General features: G+C 41.1%; 1 protein-coding gene across 1 annotated transcript; it reads right to left on the minus strand.

Annotated features, from left to right (window-relative positions):
- Positions 1 to 6,728: 6,728 nt before the first annotated feature.
- rfx3 (regulatory factor X, 3 (influences HLA class II expression)) lies at positions 6,729 to 19,299 on the minus strand. The gene is made up of 17 exons (XM_070925046.1): positions 19,236 to 19,299; positions 14,393 to 14,520; positions 14,144 to 14,226; positions 12,946 to 13,204; positions 11,213 to 11,287; positions 10,751 to 10,932; positions 10,389 to 10,508; positions 10,168 to 10,292; positions 9,923 to 10,038; positions 8,942 to 9,057; positions 8,623 to 8,777; positions 8,400 to 8,497; positions 8,077 to 8,226; positions 7,700 to 7,908; positions 7,447 to 7,600; positions 7,315 to 7,357; positions 6,729 to 7,013 (listed from the first exon to the last, which is right to left on the minus strand). Exons 2-17 carry the CDS (start codon positions 14,513 to 14,515, stop codon positions 6,733 to 6,735), a joined length of 2,289 nt encoding a protein of 762 aa, XP_070781147.1. The 5' UTR covers positions 14,516 to 14,520; positions 19,236 to 19,299; the 3' UTR covers positions 6,729 to 6,732.
- Between the last annotated feature and the right edge of the window lie 1,051 nt (positions 19,300 to 20,350).

Consider the following 20,350-nt stretch of genomic DNA (forward strand, 5'->3'; position numbering starts at 1 on the left):
GTTAGACACTTACTGTACGAAAAAAAAAGACTGTACTTTTAACAGACCACTCCACCTATAGGCATGGAGTGCCGAAAGGGGGCTGCAACGACAGTGATGCTGAGTAGGTTGTAGGTGTTGGAACAAGGACATAAAGGTCGGCAGTATACTCCAAACACTCTGCTTTCAAATCCATTTGCCAGTTTACCGAGAGACTCCAGGTGTGTAAGTTCAGTGACTTCAGCTGGAGGACCATGTGACACCTCACACTAGGAGGAGTCGTAGTACTCTGGAAACACGCTGCAGAGAGGATGCGCATGAAAAAGGAAAACAGTATTCCGACATTCACCTATTGGAAGTTCATCACAGCATGAAAGGAACAAGGCTGTGTGTCTCTCAAATCTCAAGTTGCTACAAAAATACTCACACACACACACTCCACACAGAGATTAAAAGATGCAAAAAGCCTTTAAATTATTTAAGTAGCCTTAGTGCTCTACAAAACAAACGCATCACCGCAAGAGAGTGTAAGGTGTCGAACAAGAAATGATTCATGCGTAGCTGTCGTCTTTTTCAGTGTAAACATTTCCATATTTAAGATTTTAATATGTATAGATCCCCCATAACTGACTGACAAAATTCTTTTTTTGGACTGTTAAGCAAGAGGACTCCTTTAGCAATGAGTTAAGCTGAGCAGAATGTGGCACCTTGTATTGGATGCAAACTTGATATTTACCCTGTCTGAACATACCAGCTGATATAAGTTGGAGTATACTGCCGGTCCAGCCCTCCTTTATTGGCTCTCCGGTGCTTATATGGCTCCATGTAAGGGGTTTTTCTCCCTCACAGATCAGGACATTTATATAAAATCATGTAATTCATTACTCATGTTTTTGTAAGATGTAGTCTTAAATGTTTTTCAATGCCGACAGTCCTTGTTTGACGTTTTCTGATTTATATTTCCGTTTTGAATAGTTGTTTTTAATGACGTAAAGAGCATTTTGAAAAGCCCATTTTAGCTGACCTCAGCTTCTCTTTCAGCACCATAAAACTACTCCATTATTCTGCCACCAGTCACGGCTGTTTCACTTTTTTATTTTTGTCCAATAGCACTTTATTAATTTGCCTAATTATTTTGTCTTGTTTAATAGTCTCATGTGTGGTTACTTCTTGTATCCAAAAGTTTTTCTTGCTAATGACTTTGGTGAGATCCATGAAAAATGTGTTGCCCAAAACTGTTTTCAGTATCAAACACTCACAGACGGAAGGTTTGAAAGGTGTATTTAGCTCTATTCTGGCAAAATGGTGACTGCTTGGAACATATTGAGTTGTGGTTTATGAAATTTGAAATCTTGTCTGTGTGGGATGAAACTACTGTTAAACAACCACCTTTCAAACCTACAGGCGGTGAATCTTTGGTACTCAAAAGATACGTTTTGGGTGGAGCATCACTTAAAGATAACTCACACCACCCATTTCAATTTGAGTATTACTTTGATGACACTTAACGTAACATATTTCAGACAACAGCAGAGTAAAGAAAACAAGGACTTAACTGTGCGAGGAAGTTGAAGCCATATTGATGCCAAATATACCCCATGAAAAGGTCATCAGACTGCAGTCATTTCAGTGTCAACTCGCTTGTAAAAGCTTGGTTTTAATTATCAACTGAATGATTTTAGTTTTTGACTATTGATCAAACAGTATTTTGGTATTTGGAGCTCTGTTTACCTTATCAGCTGTCGCAGTATTTTATACTCTTTTGCTACCTTTACAGTGATGAACCACTCTGGTCATAATAAACTAATGAAAATGAGATAATTGAAAAAAAGAATGCTGTACAATTTTCAGGAAATGCAAGTTCATGCTCCTCTTAATCTTTACAGTTGTTTCATACGTTCTGAATGCATACTGAGTTTGAATGATGTTGGTGTTTATATGTCTGAATATGGTTGAATAAAATTTAATGGGTTAACATGTCGAAACATCTGAATTTGGAATCTGATTAGTGTGTGGAGTCAAAAAGGACACAGACTTTCAACAAGAAAACGTTTATTACTGCAAAGACAAGTCACAAATTTTAAGAAAACAACACTAAGAAGCTAGCCTGAGCTGAGATCTGAAATATTCAGAAAACCAAACTACATGTGTCTTTAATAGTTTCTATAGTCATCAATACGACACACTAAATGATAATGTCTTTATAAATATAAAAGTCCCCCAATTGTCCTCGTTTTTTATGTAAAATACACAATACAAATCACCCTACACGCATTGGTTGCTTGCCAATTTGAGAAGAAAACTTAATGGCACACAAAAAGAAAGTCACATGAAATGTGTGTGTATATATTATATCAGATACTATACATTATCCAAAAAAAAAAAAGAGGAAAAAGAAATCACAAAAGCACTTTAGCCAACATATCTGAAAAAATGTTCACCAAAAGAACAAATCAAATAATTAGGACACAAATAAATATACCTTTTTCAGTTTTTGATATATACATATTTTTGTCTAGGGTGAATCAAAATAAAAACCTTCCCCAAATGCCACTGCCAAATGCTTGTGCTTGCATTAGAGCGTGCTACAGATGGCCACGACTCACTAGACTGTCAAATGGCACTTGAAAACATCCAAATACAAATCTCAAACAGGTCACAGCATTCAGAAAATATCATTTGACAAAAGAAATCACGATCATGAGAAAACAAGTCATAAGAGAGTGTTTTACTTACAGTAACTCTCCTTGTTCATTAACCAGTTCTATACAATAAAAAGCCGTCTGTAGATAATCTACCATGTGTAAACTACTAAGTGTGTGTGTGTGTGTGTGTGTATGAGTGTGTGTGTGTGGTGTCACATCCAGTAAATAATAAATAGTCCAGTCTGAGGACAGGTCTTTATGCTTCCTCAGCCCTGGTGTCTTCTCAGTGGCAGCACCTGTGCAATGAAATGTCTGCTCTGATAGCCTCTATCTGTAGCCCACCAGAGACCCAATAGTCACCCAGGCCATCTGCTCTGGCCGGGGCGAAATTAAAGGCACTGGAGTCTGCTATGGGTCAGTGAAGCTGCCATTTTGTCCAGGTGACGAGGCATCTCTTAGCTTTCGCTCCTATGACAAGTTAAGGAATAGCTTATGTCTTTTTGTTTTTCCTTCTTCTTTTTTTTTTTTTTTTTTTTTTTTTTTTAACATTTTCTGGTTGGAAATGGACTCATTTGCAAACAGCTGTTACAAAAACAATCTTCTCAATTTAAAAGACACCGAGAAATAAAGTACAATTGTGTTGGCAGCATTAGCATCAGTCCAGTGTTGACCAGGCAGAAAGCTAAATCACTGTCTGGCACATTAAGTCTATGTTAAAAATAAAAATGGGGAAAAAATGGACAAAAAAACGGTTCCTAGCAGCACACATTGTAGGCGTGCAAGACCAGAAAGCACTCATGATCCTAAAGCACACAATTAAGATTCAAAGAAAACATTTTATAAGCCATATTCACTTCAGGCACAAAATAATACAAGTTTACATCTACAATGTTGTAGTTAATTTATATGACAAGGGAGCTGAGATTCATATTTTTTTAAAAGTATCCTGCAAGACCTTCATTCCTAACCGGCACACAATACCCAGATTTACAACATAATTTAAATGTTTAAGTCACAGACAGAACCGCGCGCACTTTTTACAGCTTCATTCTCAAGAATCTGTGAGTGTTTGAGAGAGCTCCTGGGAAAGGGGTAGTTAATTTATTTGCAGTTATTATGAGAACACAGATTTATGTGCGGCTCTGGAGAAAGTACAAGAGATGATCTAGGGCTTAAGTTTTTGTAGCCATTCAACAGTTTAATACCAAGAGTCAGGGAGCAATCTATCACGCAAGTTCATTATGGTCACAGACAAATGTAAACAAAATGCCTTCCAGCAACTTAAAGTTAATTGACCTTTTCTTGCAGACTTTTCAAACTGTCCTTTAGCCACATAATAACAAAGCAGATTTTGTGTGCGCTCAGTTCCTAGATCTGGTGAGCCAGACATTTCAAGCCAGCAGGATGAGAGTAAGGCTACAGTATGAGATGTGTACTGTAGGTTTAAGTCAAAGAGGAACATGTCTTTGGGGGCTGCCAGAATTTACTTTTCAGATTCCCGAAGTGTCATGGAAATTATTCAACAAAACATCTGAGAAAGTCCACTGAGGTGCCGTATTTGCACTTCCCCACTCTCCTTTACTGCTAAGCATGTTTTCTACACAGGCACAACCACAACAAAATGGCAAAGATCCTGTGTACTAGTAGTATCTAAAGGAAATAGTAATAGAACCTAAAAGGACTCTGATTACAGAAAATACAGTGCCACCCCTCCCCCCCTTTTTTTTATACCTTAAATCAACCTACTTGACTTACAAAGAAAAGAAAACAACAAAAAACCTTCTGGTCCATCTGTACAGTAGGTCTGCTCTTTGCAGTGGTATAATTCATGATTCATTATCAGTACCCATTATAGTGTGTTATAATGGGTAAGCATCTAAACCAAAACAAAAACACAATAAATATCAATAAATAAACGTTTCTGCAGAGAAATGGAGCAGGCCATTTCAAAAAGCATCAAAAAAACAATAACAAAACACATTTTAGTAACAAAATGTTCCTATTTAGAGGATTAATCTCAATATTCTCCACAACATAGAAGGCTATAACAGTTCAAGTATAGATGTAGTCTAATGAATCAGAAGTTAGTCCCCATGCCTTTCCCATTTCACAGTCTATGAACTAATTACAGAGGAGCTACCAAAAGAAACAATCACATATAAACAATCAGATCAACCACATAAAAAGCAACAAATATATGTAGTGTATCATCATTATATATACTATACATATATATATCTATATATCTCTTTGAATATCACAAAATATCTACTTTTGGTCCACTGTACAAAGATGATCTTTAAACAGGGAACAAAGGATGAAAGCATTTTATGGGCTAAAAACTGAAGTGAAGATGTATCAGAGGTGAGAGAAAAGCAATGCAGTTTTTCTCTGTCGCGTTGAGATTTGTGCAGTACAGTGGTGTGTGTGCAATAAGGTTTGGTGACTGTGCTGCACGCGTCAAAGGGCTGGCACCACTGGTTTGAGGTAGGGTGACTGATGGATGTGTTCCAACACATACACACAAGCACGCAGACACACAGGCTTATATACACATGCACATAAAAACACAGTGTAGACCTATGCATCCGTGTTCACACACACATACACACACACACACGAAACACACACACACAAACACACACGCTTCACCCGATAACAAAGGCTAATGCAAGAATAGGCCTCAAGAGGGCAGAGTGAGGGCAGGAGCAAGGCTAAAGACCATGATTCAGATAAGTAATAAGCTTAGTAGAGCTGATCCAGAGAGAAAACAACAGGTGTGGCTGTGCCTGCATCCCTTGGTGTCAACACTGATGAGCCAGCCCAAATCCAGCCACGAGTCACCAGAAAGCCAAAATCTGTGGCTGGGACAATGCAGAGGGGCTGTGGGCTCTCTACAGCACACAGTCAGGACTACAAGGACAGCTGCATTTAAGGATAAGGCACTATGATAAAGCCGAGGTACATTAAATCCCTGACATTCCTTCTGCTCTGCAACATGGCACTGTGGGACAGGAAACAGCTCTTGAGCGGCCCAAATGGCTCACTCGCAGCTTCCTCTTGTTGGTTTGTTTTTGGTCCTTTTGTGAACTAAGAAATTTCATTAAAGACAAAAACTGCAAAAAACAGGGGGAAACGTCCAGTAAGTTGTTTTCAACGTTACAGCTTGTCATGTAAACCACACTACAGAGCATCTAAAATGAACAAAGGCAAGCGTTATGCACGGAGTGCATAGAAAAGCTAGCATTGAAGAAGTGGTTTTGTACAGCCGGTCTTCTCAATCTCATCTCTATATACACGAGTAGCAGCACAGATATTTCTTCAGGGGTTTCTTTTTCTGTGGCTAAAATCTGTGAGTGGTTATCAGTGGGTGGCTACCATATAATTTTCAAACAGAACGGACAAAACTGCCCCATGATCCTTTTTTCAAATGCCATACATACACAGAAAGTCATCCCTTTGTTTTTCAGCTACATACAATACTCAAAATATTTTGTTCAGCCGAATGTTCATCAGCAGATGGAATGCATGTTGACACAAATCATACTAAAATTAGGAGGGAATTAAAACAAAACAAAACAATGATAGCACCATGAGTTTTGGGTAATACCAATTGAAAGTACATCAAAACTATTTACAATAGCCAAAGGTCTTGAGTCAATCGATGACTTTGCTCCACTGGGACTAGTGACATGGATTTGAGCTCTGAGACATCAGTAGTTTGAAGGATTTTAACTTTCCTTCAAGATAAAACCCATCTGTAAAGACAGACAGAGGCGTTAAGTCATGCCTGGGCAGGAAACATTTAATGGGTCAAATTAGTCCTTCTCCAGCTGCCGCATTGTGATAGAGCACAAACTTATGGGATGACAAGACATCCAGGATCTAAGCAGTGAGACATGGACAGCACATCTTGGCCAGAGTATCATCGTTTCAGCGCTCCCCCACTGAACGGGCTAGATAGGGAGAGGAGAGCGTGTCCACACAAGTGCAGACGGAGACAATGCATGAAGAAGACGGAAACATCTAGACTTACAGAGCGAGAGAGATATGTGGAGAGTGAGATAGCAAAAATAGGCCAGACAAGGTTAGCCGTGCCCTCAGACCCTCAAACGGAGGCGTAGGTGTTGCCTGTGGCGCTGCAGTGGCGGATGGTGGGAGTACCAGCAGAGGGGGTGAGGATGTGCTCAGTGTGGTCTTGCGGGGGCTGGGGCAGCGAGTGGAGGACACCTGGCTGGACGACCCCTACCACAGGGTGGGACCCGTCCTCTAGTGCCCCGACCTGGATCACCTGGATCACCTCATGCTCAGACTTCTCTCGCTTGGCAAGAGGTTCCCCGGACTCCTCCGTGTCGTCTTCTAAGTCACTGTCCATCCCACTTGTTTCATCTAGACAGGAGAGAGCAACACATGAATAAAACACTGGTACAGACTCGCGAGCTCATCATGAAATTGTTCCTATTAAACACTGCAAAGAACTTGATTGAAACTAGATGTTTGGTTGATGCGTTCCTCCATGAACCTCATTTGCTGCACTGCTGCTACAGGTGGTCATGTTGCAATTTTGTCAATTTAACTTCATTGAAGACACTATACTCTTTTTCAATTATACATAAATAACAACAGTCAACAACAGGTTCTCTCTTTTCTGGACACTGGTTGAGTTCTTAGAATATTTTTTGTCACATACCTTTATCAATATTACTGAGGGACAGAGTGTTGAGGCTGTCGAACTGAAAACAGAGACAAACATCTGAATTAGAAGGACCATTAGTGTTTCACAGTGGCACTATTAAATACTATGAAAATGCCACAGTTATACCTCCCCCATGACACCCATGGGTGGCTCTCCTGTAGCTTGGGCCACGCGATGCTCCACTAGGTAAAACATGTACTCATCATACAGCAGGCGAATCAGGTGGAAGGAACCGAAGCTGGCAGCACTGCGCAGGGTCAGGTCCCTGATCACCATGGAACTGAAGAGACATGAAAAAACTTAAGTGTTTTGTCTCTTCGAAACAATGCTGCACAGTCACAAACGTGTCTCAGTATGGTTGTGTTGCTTTTTCGCAGACCTGTAGAAGGACCACTTGAGCAGGAACTGCCGAGCTGCCCTGGGGAAGCTGGGCCGGTGCTCGTAAGGCTTGAGCACCTGAGTGACCACATTGTCCAGCCAGGCTGCCCATTGCTCCAGAGAGCTTTGCTGCTGCAGTGTGGCCTTGAAGTCCTGCTCCAAGTGCTGAACCACTCCCTCCTCACACTGGCACACCCATGATGCCTGCTCCTATACAGCAACATAGAGAAAGGACTGAAGGTTTGCACTTGTACAGTGAAAGTAAAAGTAAAAACATATATATTCTTTTGACAGAGTGGATAACAGAGAAGGACATAGTATAGTAGAAACAACAAAAGCACCACCGCTGAATATCCAAACACAAAGAGCTGTTCTGACCTGTACGTTGGCAAAGTCAACACGGTTGAGATCACTCAGCATCTGGTTGATCTGTGACGTGTTTTGCAACACAGCACGTGCCGCCTGAGCCAGGTGGTTCAGAGATGTGTATCTGCGCAGTGTTTGCGCAAAGGCACTAACAGCGGCAATCTGTAAAAGGGGGCACATAAAAGCCCAGGTGTTACATACTGTAAGTATACACACCTTTTAAAACTGATAGTAAAATATTACTCTCATGTATCAATTGTATATTTTAGAAACAGGTGACTTTTATGTGCAGCATTTTCACAAAGAGAAACTCTGCATGAATGGTGCAAGTGTACCTTAGTCTGGATCATTCTCTGTGGAATGGCATTCATGGCATTATTGAGCCAACCTTCCAGGCTTTTGGCAAAGTTGCGAATGGCTTGAGTCAAGGCACCTGAAAAACAAAAACAGAGAAAACAAAAAGACCAAAACAACAAGAGTGAGTTAATGATTGTGATATTACAAGCATTAACACAGCAAACAAGCAAACATGAGAGGTGTCTGTTGACTGTGGCTCACTGGGAATGGGTCTCAGGACATCAGGGATGAGGATCTCCACAAGAGCCTGGTACATGAGATGGTCACAGGTGCTCATCCATTTGAGTACAACATCGTTTCTGCACAGCGTCAATAGCTGTGAACGGGGGAGCCGTGCTTCAATCTCACTTACGCTGCTGAGGAATGAACAAACCAGATTATTCTAAAATGAATTAAGTTCAAATTTATACCTGTTAAATATGTTCCGGTAGCTTTAAAATGTCTCTTTACCAAAACACGGAAAGAGTTCATCTAAAAAAAGGAAAATCAACATAGCAGGTTATCAGCAGCTTGACCTCACCTGTTTTCTGTTACAGTGGCACCCTCTACAGAGTCAGGGGGAGAATAACGCCAGAATGTCTGCCACAGCTTCTCAATTAGACTGAACTGGAGGTTGACAACCACGTCCAGGATAGCCTGAAACAAAAGCAGAGAGTAAACAAAAACAGTGTTTTCACTGGAGCTACTTTTTAAAAGAAGAAGAACTGTCAACAGCAAAGTCTGTGGATTATTCAGAGGATCCAGGACATTGTCAGCCCCACAACTAGGGCCATGTGAGGAAATATGTTTGTTTTTTTGTAATTTTTTTAACTGACCCTTTAATCATAAGAAGAAGGTGAACATCTGTCAGACCATAAGGCCTTGGCCATCACCCTTTGTATGTCCTGATCCCTAGTTTTCCGGACATTAGGAGAGCTGTGATTGAAAACTTCACGAGATGAAAAGAAAATTCAAAATGCCAGCAGCTGGCATTTGTGAATCTCTGGCACTATGAGCACACATGACCTTTCCCAAAGTTTCTGAATCCAGCCAAACTTTAAATACACGTTCTTTTTCAAAATTTGTAAAAGTGTATTCAGTATTTTCAATCTTACTAACCTTTTCTCATTAAAGACATCTTAATAAGATTGAACTAGTAAATTGCTATATTGGCAGATTAAGGAATATATATAAGCAAGGGGGGAAAAACATGGACTCGATTCGATTCAAGGAGAGAATGAGTATCTTTATACAAAAAAAATAGAATGGAATGGAATGGAATAGATTTAGTGAGTGGTGAAAAGCAGCAGATCCAGGCAGATCCATCGATTAATGTACAGTCACAATGCCTGCATAGTCATATTGATGATGTTTCAATGAATTCTACAATATTGAGGGGGCTTACTTAGCCTTCTTTGAGCAGTGAAGAGGGACCCGACCCCCTGTTACCCCCTGTGAAGTACACGTATGTGAGCTGCGGTGACTTTTCAGTGAAAAAAAAAAAGAATGCACTTTATCTAACCTCACAGTGCTCTCTGTAAAGGGACTGGAGAGCTTTCACATCCTCTGGGCTGACGTTCTCTGTATTGCTCTGTCCCAGGTCCAGGTCTACAAAGTCAGGGAGTGCCCGCGACGCATCTGTTGGGGTATTAAAAAAAAAACAAATTCACCACTGTGGAATGATCTGAAAAACACAATATTCTGTATATTTCAGTGCATCCCTTGTGTTTTTAGTTTGACAGACAGATACATAGAGAGGCAGCTGACCTAGGAACTGCTGGTGGTGTTGACTCTGTGCAATGACTGTCTGCTCTGCTGCACCAGGATGGGGCTGGCCTCCAGCTGAGTAATTCTCCCCAGAGCAACCATCGAACTTTTGCACTGGCTTGAACCTGAAATCACACGGCTCACCTCAGTATCTATAAAAACTGCGACTTGTATCACAGCAAGTACTGCATGTCTGTATGCATGACTAGTTGCCTGTGTACCTCTGCTTCTGCTGAACAGGTTGCTGTCTGAGGGCCATATACTGCATGTCTTCTTGGAGTCTATTGAGTGGGGAGTCTGGTTTCACACGTATACCATAATAATGATATTTGGAGTTCCCTCTGCAAGACAAAACCAAAAGTGAACACACATCGACAGAGTCTCAATGTGAGGAGTACAGAAAAGTTCACAAGGATGGAAGACAGGGACAGAGGAAGAAAATTAATGAGGATTTTAGTAGACCTAGTAGTCATTAAATGAATGACAACAGTAAGACGGTAAGCATACTGCCATTACATGAAAATCTTGAATCTCCAAACTGACAACTTTCCCTTACTTAAGAAAATCTTAAAAAAAAGTGAACCTTGTCCCAAGGCGCCTTGTACGGAGTCCCATGAAGATGGAGCGGATGAGTTTGCCAAAAGAGGCTGCATTTACAGGGTCCAGTTTCTGCTCCTGGCAGTGGCGCAGATAATGATTGTAGAGGGTGGATCGTGGTAGACTTACGCCCTCTGCTGTCTCGTAATTGTCCAACAGCCACTGGAGCTACAAGGGAATACATGCTTTTTAACTCCAGAGATTCACACAGTGGTTGACGCAAACGGTCTGGCAAGACCTCAGACTGACAGTCTGTAATCTTGATGTTGCAGCATCACACCTCTGCAAAAGCATTCCTATAGCAGCCAGTGAATTTAAAGCAATAGTCACAATTGAAACAGGCAAAAAAAACAGCAAGCACCACATCAAACTCAAATGTATACAGAGATGAGAGAGGCAGAACAGCGAGAGAGCGAGTCAAGCAAAAGCATTCATAAAAGCAACTTACATGGCTGTTGAGCAGCGAGCTTCTCTGACTGGATAAACCCTCAGATTTTTGGAGCGTCTCAATCGCCATTTCAATCTGATAAACCATGAAGCACAGGACAACAAAATGTAAGAGGGGGAAATAAAAACAAAAGCAAGAAAAAGAAAGAGTTGAGGTAGACACATTAGTGGCCACTAGCAAAAATAAAGATAATGTAGAAGGGATCCCAAAGCAAGCACCACTAAACCCAAGCAGAGCAGGACTACCTATCATTTACGGAAAAATCTTTGCTTAGTTGAGAAACAGGGAAATAGGCTCAACAGGATCAACTAAGTACATCAATCGTGGATAGCTGGCAGACACACAACCCTTGCAGATTCCACCGGCACAGATCCACTTATAACTATCGTGCAGAGAAAAAGCCAGACTCCATTACAAAAACAAAAGACTACGGCAGTGTGCCAAGATGATTTAGTAACACCTGCACGTCATCCTCAAGAGTTATGCGGAAAAGCTGGTTCAAGCTTGATGGGAAGAAGTCTAATTGGATATTGGCATTTTTACAAACAGCCTAATGTCCAACAAAAACATACAGTAACATAGACTGGTGTTGTTTATCAATAGCAATACTTTACTAAAACCCCCAAACTCTACTAAAGCGAGTGTACTGCATGGTAGTGATTGTGTGCAATGGTTGTCTACTTATTATCAGTTCTTACTTCTTCTGATACATCTCAGGTTCCAGAGATTTCCTTAAGTGTTTTGATGTCATACATGTGAAAAAAAATGAGCAGATAACTGGCATTAAATACCATAGTCATCCCTCATTTAAAAAAAATTTTTTTTTTTACATCACTTAGGCTGGACAAGGATGAGCTGGCACTTTGCTTAAGCAGTTAAAATGCCCTCGCACCCATTTTGATTACATAAAAACATTTCTCCGCTGCATGGCCATTATTAGATGTTTTAAACTCTCCACCATGACTTACATCCACATAAAGTAATGTCAGTCAACAAGCTTGGTTGCTACATTTCCATCAGAAAGTGTCATTGTGGTGGACAATACAAAAAATGCCTAATGGCATGTCCTCAGAGCAAGCGCCCTTGAGCTGCGTGTACCACTTTGCCCAATGCAGGTCTCTTGTGAGTGGTGGGTGAGTGTGAGGAGCACATTCCCTGACCATCCTCCCCTCCTTAATACACCTGTCTCTCAGGTTTTAGCCCCTCCTTTCTTCTTCGCCAAAGAGTGGTAATAACAGACAGATGAAATCAGGGATGGAAACAAAGCCCAGCATTAGTTGAACATCAAATATTAAGGGTTACAATGTGAAAATTGTTGGCAGTAGTTAGATCACTACAGAGACTCAGGCCCAGCCCACGCAGCGTACCGCATACATCAGCGAAGGATCATTGGCAGAGATAAAACACACCATACACAATCATGGAGGAGGTGCACACAAAAGTTGTTTCTCTATAGTGTGATACAATATGTGTACACACAGAAATTTTGAAAACATGACACAAATATTTAGAAGGGTGTCCTACATTTTGGATGAAACTAGTGTATAGATAATAAAGTATGACAGAAACAGAGCATCTGTCCTAATAGGGAGAGTCTACGCAAACAAATAGCTGTGTGGATCTAAACAGGGAAGAGGTGGAAGTCACTACATACACTAGTTCGATGGTCTATCAACAAAAGCAGGCAGGCAAAGGCAGGTGAGAAGCCCAGTTAGTGGGTGCTATGCACTTACAGTAGCTGGGGAAGCTCGTGCGGTCTGGGTGGCAGGGTGGGGTCCAGTGTTGTCCATGATGTAAGCCCCAGGACTGGTGCTGATTACCTGACCCCCCGCCAGATTCATGCTCATTCCCCCACTGCCCCCTCCTCCATTGTTGCTCATGCCATGAGATGTCACCACAGTGGACACTTGTGACGAGCTGCCCTGTGTGTCGAAGTAGCTCCCTCCACTGTTCTGGCTATACAGCTGCGGCTCTGAGTACGAGTAGGTTCTTCTGTTCAGAAGAGAGGTTAGCAGTCAGCCAATGTGTCCAAAACAATAGACAAAATAAAAGGGACAAAATATTGTCTAAATTATTAATTATTACTTTTATTGCAACTATCAAATTGTGTTGTTTTGCATTTTCTTGGAATGAAGTTTTCTTTTATATATCTTTTTAGTCCAAATATGGTTTCTTAATTATGCAAGACACCTATTGAGACTATATGGCAACATTTATATAGTACATGTGTTCATTATCGTTTGTGGAAGCGCAGTCACATACTGTCAACAACAATTATAATGAGGACAACATCAGAACAGAACATCATCTTTAATGGTTAATGGTTGTTTTTATTTTCAAAGTAACATCACATATTTATATATTTAAAAAATGTGTTATTATATGCGTTTTGGGTAGCCCTTTAAATAGTACTTCCATATATTACGTTGACACAAGCCTGGTAGTCAGCTCATGTGACCAGCAGTTTGGTGTATGTGCAATTTTGAATATCTAAGAACTTAGTTTGGCGGTGCCCCCCTTAGTGTTTCCACCAGTAGCTGAGGTCACACAGTATGTTTGTTTGTGTCTGTACATGTACTGATGTGTGTGTGTATGTGTATATCACAGCAAGACAAACACAGCTGGGGCCTAGTAGTGGTATGTAACCCCATTCCTCAAACCCAGGGGATCCTGGCGCAGAGTCAGCACTTAAAAGACAGGCCTACTTCTGGTCATGTTCAGGTGACTGAGCACAATCAAACACACGCCTGCACACACCCCTCAGAAAAGAAAACAAACACAAAAAACGAACGCACTCCAACCAACATCATGTGCTTGTGACATGAATGATGGTGTGAAGAGACTTAAGAGGACAGAGAACAGACTGTGGAGACGTTGCGCTAATATTTGTGGAGTGGTATAACAGCAGAGCTGGGTAACAGACTGACTCACATGTTGCCATTGGTGTAGACGCCACTGTTTTCCTCCACATACTGCACCTGTGCAGGGTAAACATGCTGAACCTGTTGAACAGTCTGGGCCTGGCAAGACAAAGTGCAAGAGTTGCAAATTAATTATTTAATTGTCTAAAATGACATATTGCACTGACAAATACAGACATGCAAACACATATGCACGCACACACACACACACACACACACACACACACACACACAGACACACACACACACACACACACACACACAGAGGATGTACCTGTTGCTGGACAGGCACCTGCTGGGTGGAGCCGGTAGGCTGGACAGGCACAGTGGTCTGAAGAGGGACAGTGGAGGTGGAGTCAGCGCCTGCCTCAGGGGTCTGCATGGCGCCTAAATGAGACAGAGAAAACACGGCCTTACTGTAGAAAATAATCACAATAACAATCACTGAAAACCAACAACACTCTCAAACTACCGGTCTAACTGGCACAACAACTTTACAACTCAATAACAACAACTTAATAATCTGCATCATTGAGCCAACGCTCATGTGGCATCAAAGATCAATAACTTAAACACAGACTCAGTTTATTAATACAGGTTTGTATTCTTTGGGTTGTTGAAAACAGACTTACAATTTACAATAGGCAAAGGACATCACATAGATCACTTTTTTACTGTCATACAATTGGTGACTTTAACCTTTAATAGTATAAACCTTGTCCAGAACATATTGCATGTAATAACTACAGACAAATATATCATATTACAGGTCAAAAGCTTTGCATAGAGGAAAATATTTGGTTAGCCCAGGACATAATATATGCCTAAATGAGGTCTAGGCATAATAGAAAACATGAAGTTTCACCACAGACCCTTGGCTGTTTTACCCAAATCAAATGCTACTAAAGCTGCTCAAGAGCAATTCTACCCAAGCATCTGTTTCTGCCTTCTGGTACTCGATGTACTGAGAGCCTCATGCATCAGTGACACATGGTCTTGTCTCCATGTTCACAGCCATAAAACAAGTTAATATTTAACATACTCCAAATAGATGCGGCCTCCCGTTGCTCTGTCAGAGCCCACTTTCACAGGTTTAATGTTACTTGAGATTGGAAGTTCTGGATCAGTACTAACAAAAAGGTACTAAGAACAACTGGCAAGTTATCTCACGTTTAAGTATCTTTACCAGATAGCATCATTACTACTAATAAAATAGTTTGACTGTGCGTCTGAGATTTAAGTCTGTGTCTACAGTGCTTACTACCCGAGTGTACGGTGAACTACTTTGAAAAAGGACAAGAGTGTGAAGAGACACGAATGGTGAACCTGTGTTTGTGAGTTAATAATAGTATGGCTACCACCACCCATTCCTTCCAGGGGAAGGCCACCTCCTCCCCATCACAGTTTCCATGAACAAGCCTCTCTTGGTTAATTAAGCTGGGTCTCCTAACAGCTTCGAATCTCTCCTGAGACAGCCTGCCCCTTCCCTTTATCTTCAATATCATACTGGCCTTTTTCTTGGGAGGAAGGCTATCACTTTATTTCGTGTGGGGGTGACTATCCTAAAAGTCAGACTATAAAGCTGAGTCAGTCCTTCCTGGTTCCTGGAGTGTGTGAGGTACAGTAAAGCCGCAAGAAAAATCTGCTTTTTATTTAAACATACAGGGGCACTGAGATTCATTAACGCGAAGCCTTCTGTTTTCAGCATGACTATTTTCAACACCTTGGGGAGGGGGATATGTATATATACTATCACTGTCAGACATGTCAGCAGGCTGTTGCTAGACAGGCTGCAGTCTGGCTCGCGGAAAAATAAACTAGGTATCCAGTTCAAATATTTATATTCTGCGATTTTGACAAGAAACTGTATATTATGACCATAAATTCACAAGAAATGACAAACCTGACGACACGTGATTAAGATACTATGACACACTGGCAACTCCTTTACCCTGAAGTGTGAAAGCCTTTGGATGCAGGATACTAAGTGATAAAAATGTCAAACTGTAGCCTTCAGCTTACTATATCTCACTGCTAAATAAAGGACTTGTGAAGAGAGGAGAATGCAGACTTATATTCCACAGAGCAGTTTGAAAGCTAAAGTACATGGCCCCAACTGAGCCCACCTAATCGCAGAAAAGAGCCCCTGCATCACAACACACTCTTGTTGCCTCACCCCAACCCCCTCCACAAACACACACGCACACATGTACACACACTAACACACCTCCTGCCTCACCATTCAGGCACTCCCTTGTGGCCCACTTAAATGCTGTGCTCCACTGAGCAAGTGCAAGCCCTACAAAGACACAGAGGAACAAAAGCCACCAAGGAGGGCAACATTTTGCCCTGCGTTTTCTCCCCTCAATTCCTCTTGCTAACACTACAATCATATAATAAAGAGTACAAGGTTCACAGCCATAGCTACCAGAAAATACACAGAACCACAATTTGCCTTTCGAATGATTATGTATGATAAAGGTGGAGTCTGATGCACCAAGTAAAGAAATACTGGTGAGCAAGGTTGGAAAGTACACCCTACACAAAATCTCTCCCTCTCACACACAAACAGTGCATGCAACCCAAGGCAAGACAGGCGCATGATCAGGTGCTTGTACAGCAGAAAAACAGGTGGAAGGAGATGTAATAGGGAGTGTGTGTGTGTGTGTGTGTGTGTGTGTGGGGGGGGGGGGGGGGGTATGCAAAGTGCAATGTTTGTTTAGGAGTTGGGTTTTCAGATTATAAAGAAAACTATGAGTGATTTATAATTTTAAGGACTGTTGATGTCAAAAACATTGTGTTAATATATGGGACACTGTTAGATGCACCACAACAAAAGTAAAAGTAACAAAGCTAGTGTTCAAAATTTGATCTGATTTAAGGTCATGACAGAACCACTGGAAACAGATGTGCCAAAATTTCTGTAAGCATCATGACATAGATTACCAAAGTCTAACTGTACCCTGTTCATCCTAATTGCCAGATGTGGGTTTAGGAAGGAAAAAAACAAGGACCTTAAAGTCTCCTCTTTCATCAACAATCATTATTTCTGACAGACTGGGGCAAATAACAAACCAAACATGCTGCATTCTGCTAAGCCATGAAAATGGATGACTGAATAATTGAATTAATCAGCCCCTCTTTAAGTGATTGGAAATGTAACAGGATCCAGGCAGCAGGTGGCATGGTACTATTTCGGCGCTACTGGACCACAGGTGAGTGGTAACATGATCTGATAACTAGCAGTTCCCAACATCCTGTTTGTGTGTGTGTGTGTGTTGGGAGGGGTGTCTGTGCATGACCTATTTTGGGTTGTGTATGCCAATAGATCAATATGCTTACATTATTTTGGACTTTACCTACAGTATGCATAAAAACTGTACCATTGGTATTGTTTGTCCTAACTGGTCTGAATTGCTCTGGCTCTGTCATGCCCACTTGTATACCAATGATGAGGGTCTAAGGATAGAGGGTGATGTATGCTGTACAGATTGTAAAGCCCCCTGAGGCAAATTTGTGATTTGTGATATTAGGCTTTATAAATAAAATTGACTTAATTTGACTGGACAGGACAAAGAACTTACCACATGAGGAGTGACATATACATAATTCACAACTAACATACAATTGAAAAGAGAACCAAATTCTAGGGATGATGACAGACAATCAATTTTTTTTTCCTGTGTTGGACACATACAGATATAGGCCTGGACGGTCAGGAGTCCCACCACTACTAGAGGTGCAGAAAAAAAGATGTGTTTGGAGAGGTGAGTGGCGGACAGCCAATCACATCTTTTTTTTCTCCACCAACGGGAATTAGAGGTCGCAGCTGCACAGGAGACCCAATGGACCCAAAAATAATTGTGATGCAACATTAAGAAACCAAAGTCTCTAGTTAGATGAACTACCCACAGGATCCTGAAATGCAAGTTTACTATTCTATACTGAGGAAAGAGAATATAGCATATCTGATTGAAATAGATGTGACTGAATGTTTTTACCCAATTTAAGAGTCTAAAATCTATCTGGCTCAATATTAGGCTTTAAACTAACGACTAGGCATCTTTTCCCTGCACAGTGCCATGCTGGTCTGAATACACTCCTCCTTCCCTTTCTTGCGCACTCAAGGAAATACACGCACACATACAACAAAAATACAGAATGTAATCTATTAACTGTTAGTCAAAAACTCTGGGGTATACCTGTATGGCAGAATGGGTGGGTAAATCTTGACGTTACCAGCCCAGTTACAGAATGTGCAATGCAGAATAACGAAATGATTCCCGATAAAATGGGTAGAAACATTAAGACATTTTAATGTTAATACGGTTAGGTGTTTTTTCCCGTAAAAGCTGACCACTGCAAAACTTAGCCTTGTGTTATCAGATAGCTAATCATAGCCATCTGATGCCACAAAGAGGGCAAATGAAAAGCTAGCGAAGCTATCTTGCTCCATAAGACAAAAGGGAAAGTAATGGCTTAGCTATTGTCAATAGCAGTTAGTGTATGGAAATCTAGCTCACAGCACTTTCCATTACTGATCGACGTTATTGACTTTGTATAACCAACAAGATTTGAACCACCCGAAACCCAAACTTGCAATATCACCGTAACATTAGCCACAAAAATGGGATACCAACAGGCATTGTAAGAAGGCAACGCTGGCGTTAGCAACCTAGCAACAACAGACACCTGCTCCTGCTCCAGCTGACCAGCTAGCATCAGTGACTAGCCCAGACCTATGCTACCATTCAGCTTGGTAACTTTAAACAAATCAGTTACACGGAAACCCCCGTTTTCTGCCACACTGACCACGTTTAGGTCAGTTTTGGCCACAAAGCACACAGTGAGAGGACATAGCTAGCTTCTGCTAGCGAGCAGGACCTCTCACAGCTGTGGGTATCTACAGGCAACGTTAGCAAGCAGGCTACCACGTCACAAAGAAACACCCTCGCTAGCAAACTACCCCAGCTATCCACCGAGCCTCATTCAGCAGCAGACAAAACATAAACCACAGCATTAATATCTCCTTCATAAAATGATCCCCTAAAGCGTGGAAGGAGATGAATTCGGGCTATAAATAGTAAAAGATTTGTTCAAACCTGAGCTGTGGACTGGTTGATGAGATGAGGATGGTGGAGGAGGTGGTAATGATGGAGCGAGAGGTTGTTGTTGGTGGGTTACAGTCGCCAGGACTACGGTGACTATGGCGCTGCCTCACTGGGCAACAGTTGCTATAAAACTCACCGGGAGCGCGCAACCTTACCAGTCAGGTGGGAGGAGATTAAAGCGCACTTAATGCAGTCTTAACGGAAATAAGATCACACCGAAATACATATGTATTTGAGTATACTGGGAATATGTTACAAGGCTGGCCATGCAACCCGAGCCCGTGCGTTTCGCCAAGTGCTTGCTCATGGTGGGAACTGTTGGGTCTCTGTAAATAATATTATAAAGAGTACGGTCTAGACCTGCTCTATATTTAAAGTGTCATGAGATTACTTTTGTCGTGATTTGGCGCTATATAAATAAAATTGAATTGAATTGAATTTAGTGTGATTTATCTGGAGACTTCCAATCCATCAATAATGAATAACATGTTCATGTTCAACATCATTCTGGGATTAGTTTATTGTCATAATTATGATTAGGCCTATACAGATGATGTCTGTATTGTGATGCTTGTGCTTCTTTGTAAGATTCACATCTGGGTGTTGCCCTTTCATTTGTCTCCAATATAATAAACAATTCAGGAGCTATGTTTCTCTTGACTTTCCCTTTTTTAGTTCACAAAATCAGGCACAATTGAATAAAAACAGCAATAGTTTAGTATTGGAACTACTCGTACCCACCTCAAGAGTGTCCTAACTGTTTTGAATACAGAAGTAGGCCATAATCCATTTGCATTCATTCAGACATGTATAATGTATAAAAGCATGTAGAAAAATATGAAATTTAAACTTTAAAAGGATTGTAAAAGATCTCACTTTTGTCTAAACTTATTCCAGTCATTTCTTATTTCTCAGATTTGAGAGGTGAGCATATTGCATACAAGTATGCTCAAATGAAAACCTGACCTTTTCTTCTCTCTCTTTTGGGGAAGGGTAAAGGCAAAGGCTGGAAGGAAAATGGGAAAAAAACTGGTGGTATATCACTTAAAATGAATGCTGACTGAATGATTGCCTTGCCTATACATCACAGCGTTAATGTGACTTTG

This window comes from Enoplosus armatus, chromosome 18 (genome assembly GCF_043641665.1).
Source record: "Enoplosus armatus isolate fEnoArm2 chromosome 18, fEnoArm2.hap1, whole genome shotgun sequence".
Classification (NCBI taxonomy): Eukaryota; Metazoa; Chordata; class Actinopteri; order Centrarchiformes; family Enoplosidae; genus Enoplosus; species Enoplosus armatus.